The 10,912-nt window shown below is 38.5% G+C and overlaps 1 protein-coding gene across 1 annotated transcript in view; it reads right to left on the minus strand.

The window, feature by feature from the left end:
* The window catches only part of mcf2a (MCF.2 cell line derived transforming sequence a), a 35,426-nt gene extending 24,916 nt beyond the window's left edge, over positions 1-10,510 (minus strand). Inside the window, exons 1-2 of the mRNA XM_084718906.1 lie at positions 10,029-10,510; positions 1,159-1,227 (exon numbers count right to left, since the gene is read on the minus strand). Coding sequence (XP_084575032.1) covers positions 1,159-1,227; positions 10,029-10,143 — 184 coding nt within the window. The 5' untranslated portion in view covers positions 10,144-10,510. The remainder of the gene's footprint in view (positions 1-1,158; positions 1,228-10,028) is intronic.
* Positions 10,511-10,912: the final 402 nt, after the last annotated feature.

The raw sequence follows: 10,912 nt of genomic DNA on the forward strand, positions 1-10,912 counted from the left end.
AGTTCACACTCTGGAGTTGGAGTTCAGTGACTGCCTGCCAGACTTCATTAGACTCCATTAACACATTGCTAAATTTAACAATTATAAACATCTGCTCCTTCTAAAAGATTATTAACAATTTCTTATGACTCATAAACAGACACTTACTCATTAAGCAAACATTCAGCATTCATTTTAAGTCTAACAAACATGAGAAGGGCAAACCAAAACAGTAATTCTGGACCAAAATGGAAATTTCAAACAAGAAAGTGCTGGCTGTTACACTGTGGTCCAAAAAGCCAGTATTTCCCTTAGCATGTTTCCTTAATCTCTGATGACATATCATGGTAATTTTATGTAAATACATTACATATTTCTTCTTTAAATCTCATATTAATCACATTTTAAAGGAAATTTTAATTAAAATTGGTCTTCTGTTGTGGTAGAAAATCTGAAAATGAAAACAGGCATGAAGACCAAGATTGTCTTTGTGGTGTTTTAATAGAGCTTTGCAAAGGATCAGTACACAGAGTCACACAGAGTGTAAAAGGAACTGACAAAGAATCACAAGTGTACCTCTGTCTTATGGAATAAGGAAAACAAAGAAGGGTTGAGACAGGATGATTATGAAGTGCTTATCAAAAGGGTCAGGATGTGCTCGTGATATCAGGTGTTCTTCCGAAGAAGCAGCTGCATGTTCAAGGACAAGTAACCAATTGGTGTCTGACAAATCATGAGAACTGAGAACTGACTATAAGGAATAAAATATAGTTCAGCATATATTTTACCACTACACTGTTTTAGGAACAAACCCTGTGGTTCTTTTAATGCTAGGAAACAGCTTGTTGCTAACACCATAGCTCGCCTCATACATCATTGTACTCTATTCTTTAGTCAGCTGGTCATCATTGTTCATGCACAGAACTTTGCACTGATATAACTTCATTTACAAATCCGTCCTTCGACTGTTGCCCACTTATTTATCCACTTACATGTGAAATAAACAGTGACTCCAACCTCTCAGTTGCTACAGAATGTAGTAAAAAGGCCTTATTGAGATTTAAATTTAAATTAAAGGTTAATAAAAAATAATGAAAAGTCCTATAAGGGGAGAATGGGACAGAAATTCAACAAATACTAGCTGACTAGCTCTTTGAAAATGCCTAAAAAAGGTCTCACCTGACAGGTACGCCACCTGTTTCTCTATGTAGCCTCCCACCTCCTTCATGCTTACAGGGACAGTCACCTCTGCAGGAAGAAATACAAATTATAAAAAGAAAAGTCCTGTGGGAAGTCAACCAAATATTACTTTGGAGAAAAATCTGTTTAAAAAAACAAACAAAACCGTTCTGAAGAAAACCATCATAGCTTCAGTTAATTATTTTCATTGTCAATTAATTTGTTGATTATGTCCTCAATTAATTAATTAGTTGCTTGGTCTACAAAATGCCAGAAAATGGTAAAGAAGGTCAATTTCAAAGCCCACAATGATGTTTTGTTTTGCCAACAATTCAAAATTTATTCAGTTTACTGTCACAATTGAATAAATAAATCATAAAATATTCACATTTAACAAGCTGGAATGAGAGAAGTTTGTATTTTCCTTCTTAAAAATAACTTAAACCCAATAATTGATTATCACAATGGCTCAATATTAATTTAATAAATAAAAAAGTAACTGCTTAATCATTGCAGCTCCACAGTCATGTCCACAAAAAATAAAAGAAACGTTGTGAATGTGACAGCTGCGTGCAAACGTTTTTCCATCTTTCATAGTCTCTAAAACCTGCAGAACAACAGCCTCAGAGTGCACTTTGCATGGCCTTTAATGTCGTCACTTGATGGCCTAAATAATGCTTCAAAGGCTTTTCCAGTGTGACAAGCACACTGCAGCCTTTGTCAGCGCAGTTCTGACATGAAAGGGCTCACATTTAAAGATAGCAACTCGCATCAGCTTTGATCTGAAAATAGATAATTTTTTTTTAGAGATGTTGCTGTAGCAATATACGCTGCCTTACTGGGACAGATGTAACCCTTCATCTAGTGCAGGTGAAACAATGACACCATTGAAACTCATTAGCTCCTTTACTGTACGGCATCAGAATGGAAAGTTTACTGGCAGATGGCCCGGCATCGTACGCTTGGTGCCATTAGAGTTGTAGTCTAAGTAGCTAATAAATGCACACAGTCTCTTATAGATCAGTCAGTGTAGCCCCTACATCTGCCCCTTGGTGCACCAGCAATCATTCAGCCAGATGTGTAGAAGGAGACACATTGACCTGTGCATAATGCTGAGACAGTTTACATCTGCTCACACTGCAGATTTAATGCATGAAGTGGAAATGACCATCCAGTATTTTACCACTGTCACAGGAGGTTCCACAAGGCTCAGTTCTGAGTCTGTTTATATTAACTATATCAAATCCACGATAACAACTTGAAATTCCCATCTGTATGCATATGATACAGTTCTGTATCGTTTTTTAACACCGAAAGCTCAGCCACTCAAAGCCTACAACAAGCCTTTAATAAACTGTAAGATGCTCTCTGTAATTCGATATTAGTCCTGAATTTATGTTCTAACTGTACTCTTGACATCATTACAAATGAAGGCACTCTATCAAGGAATCCTTGAGATTAAAGGCTGAATTAATAAATAATGAATCTTATTCAGATTAAGGAAACTTTTAAGTTTGATGGGTATATTTGTGATGTGGAGGCTGAAGATTTTTAAGACAATTACAATGGCAATGTGTCTTCAATAAAAGCTCATAGACTAATATCATTAAATATCAGTGAGACATACTGCCTTACACTAACAAGAATTCACCAATTGAATCCTGGCATAACTTTAAATCATGTTGCACCAAGCTGCAAAACTAAAATCTAAATTTAAGAACAGTTCAATTTTAACACCTCTTTAGTTTAGTTTCAGTTCAGTTTTTTTTTTTTTAGTCTAAACCTAGATTAAATTTTATTCTCTTGCACAGAAACTTCACACTCCAATCTAAATCGTGATCCAGTATTTACTTTAAAATTACACTTAAGGTTTAATTTTTAAAATAGCTGCTTTTTCTCGGATGGATTGAGCAAACTAATATAAGTTCCTCTAAGAAAGTTAAGGGACAAATTCAATACAAGCGAGTTTTATTTGATTATTTTAATACATTATTTATTTATTTTTATTTGTATAAGTAGGCATCTCCATATTGACTAAACTCTATTTAATCTATGTTAATAAACTTGGATTTACTAAATGGAGATTAGTTTTTAACTGAGCAACAGAGCTCTGCTTCATTTTCTTCACTTTCTTCAATCTGGATTTACTCATTTTAAGCCTAGTTTTGCTAAACTATGATTGGAACTAATCTTAAATTAAATTATACTTTCCAGCCTTCTCCACAAACAAGAATTATTAACAACAGACACAAGAAGTTAAATTTAACACAGTATTGAGGCACTAACTTGTCAAAGCCAAACTAAACTAAATACCCCTGCCAGCAGTTTATGCAACAGATCAACAGGGCAGTAAATCTGCTCACAATTCATCGTTTCCTCATCCATAATGAATAGAGACATTAAAAATGAAGTGGATTAGAGAAGTAGAAAAACACAAGAGTCAGAAAAAGATGAGAGAAACAGAGAGAAGGAGGAGGTGTTATTTTCCATGCGTCCACTGCAGTAATAGTGTCCGTCAGGCTGTCAGGGAGCAAGTAATGAGCTCTACTGGTACCTGCTGAATATTTGATGTGTGTCTGTAACAGAGAGGAGCTGAGCCAAGCTGGGCCACAGCAGGACCAATGGCTGGACTGTGCACACACACACATGCAGGGTAAAGTTACCGTCACGGTGGAATAGTTATATAACCATTTATACCTCGTGTGCCACAAGACCTTCAGGAAGTGCAGACAGGTTTTAAATGAAGAGATGTAATGTCATTTTCCACCGGGATAACTGCCATATACAGGCATATTATGCTTTGAATTATTTATCTGAAGCAATGTGTGAGCTAGTCAGATGTAGAACAGTATATGAATCTTTGTGTGTATGTTTAAAATCTTATGAATATGATGCCAATGACCAAATCTAATAAATAAATTATTAGCTGTTGTGAGCGTATGAAAGTTGATGTAAAAGGATAAACAAACACACACACTGCAGTCCTCTACGGCATTTGATCAAAGAAAGGACAGCCTGTGCTGCAAACTGCAACGCTGTGGATAAAGTTGCCAGTTTATGGAGATATGCATAGGTATGCATGGACCTGGAGCTTGTCCACAGCTAATCTTGAATACTATTGGACCCAAACCTTGAAAACCCATTTTTTTTAATGGCTCCATGCCAGTGACAGGCGCGGCCAGAAGCATTCTTCTGTTTTTGGATCATCCCATTTGTGTGAGCGCGACATGTCAAGAACGCCCAGCTGGAGTTTCTTCAACGGTCACTCTAACCTCACATTCATTCCACACTCATAAAATGAACATTTTACAGACATTATAACTAGCACTGTTGTTATCTTTCTTCTCCTGCAGCCACATGGCTAGTAAATGTTAAAATTTTACCAGCCATTTATCAGTATTTGGCTGGTAGCTGGTGCTAATTTTGTGCCATGCTATCATCCATGAGTTCTTCTTAATGCAGGCTTCCAGCAGCATATAGGCCCATGAGCCTGACGACACTGTTCTGCGACACTGATAAAGGGAAAGGTGAGGCAAATGATTGGAGGTCTACGATTTTGATGGATCAGACAATTTGGAACCAGTTCTTGACTAGAACCAGTGCTCGAATTCCCACTCCTAATTGTAACTGATAGTGCACAGTTATACAAAAATATAAATTAGAAATTACTGTCTAACATTAAATGACTCACTCACATGCAAATACTTTTTAAACTGTTAAACATAAATTCTTGTGCAAACATGTGAGCTTTCTAACCTACTAAATATCTGTGCAGCCTATCCGTAACGATGAACTAGCAACATACTACTGAAATATGTTGGCCAGTGACCTCTATTAATATTACAAGTGCACAGACACTCTTGTGAGCCACAGTGAATCGATCATTTTTTAACTTCTCGATCAAGATACTCATGCCCATGCCCTCCACCTCAGAAACCAACGGCAAAAGTGCAACAGCTAAGGCTAACACAGCTAATATCAGCCGTGCTACAACTGCTGCTGGCTCAGCGGATGACCGGAAAATATTCAATGCATTATGCAGAAGGGGGTCCCTGCTTCATCTCACTATTAGCTAAGGGCTCCATGGGTGCCTTTTGGTTGCCATTTCGTTCAAGAAATGCTGTGGTTCCCTTTGAACTTGCGTCATGACCTTTGCAGGTGATCGTGCACAGGCGAAAGTCAAATAGCCTCTGTTTGCTGTTCTGTTCTTACACACATAGAACGAGGAATGATTGCCAGTGTGGATGGAAACAGATTTGCAGCAAGACAAACAGATCAAGACTCAATCCGTTCGGCCTGCACGCAAAGCTGAAGGCAGGGAGCTTATCTCTGTTGTCCAAACAGTGATAACTATGTACACTGATTTGATTGCATACTGTACAGCTCCTATAAAAGTCATTTATTCCCTCTGTAATATTTCATGGTTTATCTTTTTACAACACTGAATAACAGAGGATATAGGTTTGACAATGATAAGCAGGAAAAAAATACTTATTTTGAAGTGAAAACAAATCTCTAGGTGTGTTTAAGGAGTCAGAGGGTGTGTATTAATTTTAAAGGCACTCTAAGACTTCAGTATTACTAGGTTGGTAAAATATTAAATGCTTAAATATGACTTCTGCCTGAATATTATCTTAAGCGTTGTGCAGAAATACAGTTTCTAGTGTTCTCTCAGGGAATGACTCAGATAGAAAATAATATGATTTTCTATATTAGCTGACCAACTGGTGGCACAGCGCCACACTTTACTCACATAGTAGAGTAAATCTTAGTGAATAATTCAGAATGACAACAAACAGAGGCTGGTTTATGTGCAGAAAGTACACACACTCAGCACAGACGATGTATTCAGTCTGATTTTGCAGAGACCCAAAAAGCGGACACATGTAATCCCTTGCAGAGCAAGAAATCCCCTCTTACACATGCAAACGTTTTCATAGTACACAGAGGCCTAACCTCATACTGCTTTTAGGTCATGAGATATTTTGCTAAACAACGTTTCCAATGCTAAGGGGATTAGACTGGTGGGTGGATGCATTCTGATAGAAAAGGGGAAAAGAAAATTGAGTATTCCACCCACTGGGATACATGAAAACTAGATTGGATTTAGACCAGAAAGGCAGAGATGGTAAACCCTAGACAATAGCTAGACTTATCTTTTGATGGACAGCCACCTCAGTGTTCACACATTAACACTTTTGAGCGCTTGTAACTTGTGCTCTTTGGTCTGACAGTAATGTGGCTATTTGGGTAGAAGAAATTTGGTGTTTTTGTAATATTTGACAATAATAGAACAAAATATGTTGCGCAATGAAAGGAGAAATATTTCCCCTGAGCTATGTTCTGCTAGTCCTTTGTAATGTTTAATAATTTATCATGATTCACATGGATTTCTGTCTTATATCATCAGACTCATTGCTATCTATCATAATTCTGTAGAGAAAACAAGAAAAGGCTAAATTTCTCTCCTCGTTTACACTGAAAGTTACACAGTAAACCATTTAAAATGTCTTAAAATGTTAATTGTTTGGATGTGAGGAAGGTGAGAGTTGCAGGAAGTAATTTTTGCATTGGTGAAACATCCAAAGCACAGCAAAACAATGAGAAAATAAGGAAATACAGGCAGAGGGTGGGGTCTCTGCAGATACTGTCACCACCACACACTTCTAGTGAGTCATAAATGATGATCGGAAGAGATTATGTCACATGAGTCTATATTTTGTTTTTGTTAGATGAATGTTAGATTATACCTTGAAGCCCTGTAGACATTTGAATTATTAGTTTGTGAATCAGTCCTGAAAGTAGATGAACGAAACCGAAGAGCTTAAGACAGCAGAAGTGTGTAAGCATCAGCAGACGAGTAAAAATGAGCCGATGTGTTAACAAGGCTTGCCATGACAGTAGGGTTACCGGTGTTAGCCTACACAGAGTTTGAGTATACACTACTTATAGTAGCCTACTTGCCCACCATCTAAACGTGTCATCAATACTTAGCCCGACAATGGATGCTTCAATGATAAACTGCTCCATACAGCAGGACTCAAATTTCAAATGTGACACTGTAGGCTAATCACAGCTGGACATGAAGTCGCTTGACCACTGGACATCGTTTTACAGACTAAAATCCACAGGATGAGCAATTATACAGACACACAGTGCTGCCAAACCTTCATAGGGTGCATGCATACATAAAAATGATTAAACCAAGCTAGGCTTGACGAGTAGCTAATATTACAACCGACATGTACTTAACATTAGCATTATTTTATAATTCGTCTATGGATGTCTGCCACAGTTGTTGAAGCTGAAGTGTCTAAAGATTTAGCACTAAAGATCAAAGTAAGCTGAAGAGTAATGAAATACATACAGATATAATTTTAGTCAGTTACAGTTACAATTTAAATAGGTGGTTTTCTGATTACAGTTATTTTCTTTAAAAACCCACTGAAGTAACTTAATGATCTTTTTTGTCATGCTAACGTTCTCCTTCATGCTAAAAGACAGAGGATGTCGTATACTGTACATATTGTAAAGCTCTTGGAAGCTGATTGTTTTCTGATTTCAGGCTACATATAACAAAGTAAAATCTGACTTCTTCATTAGTTTGGCAAACTAGCGGGCTAATTGGCTTAGCTGAATTGTTGATTTGTATTGCTAATTAGCCACAAATACGGTCTGTATATTCAACATGATTATATTCTTTAGACCTGTGCAGCATGCATAAGCTGCTCTGATCTTACTGTTTGTGGCCAAAGGAGGGCAGCTCAGACTATTTAGTGACGTTAGTGTTGTAAGTGACCTACTAAGAACAGTAAAGGGATCTCTCCAGTGAGGTAATTCCCAAAAGTGTTAACTACATTCAGATTGACCCGGACAAATAGGTTCAGCAAGATGATTTTGAAGCTCTCCAAAAGAGATCCAAGCTATTTAGAATATGATACTTAACTTGAGTAATCTAGTGGAATACATTACAAATTATATTTCAGGGCATGTATTCAGTAATCTGTAGTGGAATACATTTTAAAAATAACCTTCCCAACAGTGGTCATTGCTCACTGGTAATACTGGTGTTGTCACAAGTTTATTAATCGGAGGAAAACTTACTCAGTATGGCATCCCTACTGTTCATGTAGACACTAAAGGCAATGCAAAGGACAGTTGGTTTGAAGTTTAAGTGGCAGTGGAAGGTCGAAAAAGACGAAATTATATTTGTTAATGCTATACTGTTTACACAGACTGATAAGCAGGACAACACTAACAAGATCATTTAGATTGTTACTGGGCCCTGTCGCATGAGTACTGTGTATATTGTAGTTTACTTTGAAATGCTCACAACTGTTAAATGAGCTATGTACGTTGAAGCAGAAGTGATTTAATACTCTGCAAATATTCTGCATGCGTAGAAGGGAGAGGGCAATAGACGAGTCAGGCGAGTAAAGGAGCCTATGGTTATTGTTTCATACAGCAGTGTGTTCTTTATGCTCACCACAGCATCCTCTGGAAGTAGATTAGGACAAACCCAGAGTGCAAGGCTCACATTTCACGCAGAGAGAAAAAAAAGTCACCTGGTATAAATAGAAACTAAGCGTGGCCTTTGCCGTACTGTCTCTGTTACCTACACACCGCAGCCCAGGTGCAATGAACCCGCAGGAGGCATAAAAAGGCAAAGACCCCATCAATTAAACAATAACTCATGGCTGCCAAGATCCCAAAGTAATCACATTAGCCTCTGGAGGAGGCTCATCCATGAAGCTGTCAATCACACGAGGCGCTGTTTCTGTCCACAATCTTATTTTCATTTTCCTTTTTTCCTCACAAATACACTTTCAGATTGATGACTGACAAATGATGAGATGAGGGTAATGTTTTCTTTTGTGGTGCATCAGTCTTTTGGAAAATAAACAACATGTCAGTTAGTTTATTGTATCAAAAAACTTAGAATAACTTTTTCCTTTTCCGTACTAAATTCAGTTGCAGCTTTAGGATAAAAAGTGTTATCGTTTGACACTTTATTAGCCTTGTAATTCAAATCATGACTAGAGCTGCAATGATTAGTTGAGTAATTGATTAGTTGTCACCTATAAAATAAATGTCAAACTATTTGAGAATCGATTAATGGTTGCCTTTTACAAGAAAAAAAAAAAAAAGAAAAATTCTTTCAGCTCCTCAGATGTGAATATATTCTGGTTTCTACTGTCATCTGAGAGTAAACTGAATATATTTAGCTTTAAGTGGACAATTTGAATAAATCATCTTTGGCTTTGGGAGACAGAAATTAACATTTTTCACCATTTTCTCACGTTCTGGACCAAACAACTAAACGATTAATCAAGAAAATTAGTGGCGGATTAATGGACAATGAAAATAATCTACTAATCATGACACAACAACATACCCTGGATAGTGGAAGCTGCATTATGCATTATGTTTTTCTTTTGAAATGGTTAGCTGACATTAACAACATTCATTTTTCTTTCTTCACTGTCCCACACTGATCTACGATCTACAGATATTTAGGCTACAAATTATTATGGATAAATATCTATCCATCTGTGATGGCTTAAAATAGCTGACATAATCCCTGCAGTGGCCCAGTGTTGGAGCAAAGCTGCAGGAACTGGCACATCAATAACACTGACTAACCTGAGACACAGAGAGCACCTCCTGTAATGCTTGTCAGAAGTTACAAATGAATACAGTAAATCAAACTTCTGCTGCAGTGCATCTCAGTTTCAGACTGCTGAACTGTGCTAAGAGATAGTAGTAAATGGAAAATAGTTTAAGAGCAGATGCAGGATTATATTCAAAAGCCTGCTAGTGGCTCCAGAAGTCAAATGAGGTCTGTCAGCAGTAGCATCATGAGTACTCACGCTGCAGAGTGCTCTCCAGCTGGGAGCCAGCCTGCAGAAGGTAGCGGTAGCTCTCCATCTCCTCCCTGGGCTCTGTCTCCGTCTCTCTCTCCTCCTGCAGTGAGGCTGGGCCCATTCCCCCTCGTCTCCGACACAGGATCAGGCTGGGAGATCCGAGGCTGTTGTGGGAGGTATTGACAGTATAGTCCAGGCCTCACATCCTCCTCACAGTCCTATAGCCCTGCATAGTGTCCCTATATTGAGGCTGGGAGCTGCAGCAGGGGAAACCTGTGCCCACCACCTGCCTCTGCGGGTCCCAGGATCCAGATGGGACAGTTCCCTGAGGCTGCTGCTGCTGGAGCTTCCTGACCTTGAGCTGCATAGAGTGCCTCAACACAGAGCAGCACAGTTGTACCAGAAGATCTGTCCACATAAGCAGAAAACAGTGGTTTGCTGTCCTGTTGGCTGTGATGTGCTTTTCCTGTCATACACACACACACACACACACACACTAGTGCCGGCTCTCAGCAGCAGTCAGCTACTTCAAAACAAACAGGGCTCCATCTGGCCACTGCTGTCTGTCTCTGCTGCCCCTCCCTCCCTCCCCCTCTCTCTCTCTCTCTCTGAGCTTTAGTGCGTCAGCTCTGCACCGTACAGAGCTCAAGAGTGTACTCCTGACACACTGCCAGCTCCCTCCCAACTTTTCCTCTCTCTTCACACTTGCTGTGCTCTGTGCCTTCACTGTAATGCTGACTGTACTACAGTAGGCTGGATTGTTAGGCTGTCTGGCTGTCATGTTCATGTCTCCACTTTCTCCGGCTTTATTACGCTCAAGAAAAATAAAAAAGCAACACTTTTGTTTTTTCTACTGTTTTTCATAAGTTGAAGTAAAAGATCTAAGACTT

Source organism: Lutjanus erythropterus, chromosome 5 (assembly GCF_056507025.1).
Source record: "Lutjanus erythropterus isolate fLutEry1 chromosome 5, fLutEry1.hap2, whole genome shotgun sequence".
Lineage (NCBI taxonomy): Eukaryota > Metazoa > Chordata > Actinopteri > Lutjaniformes > Lutjanidae > Lutjanus > Lutjanus erythropterus.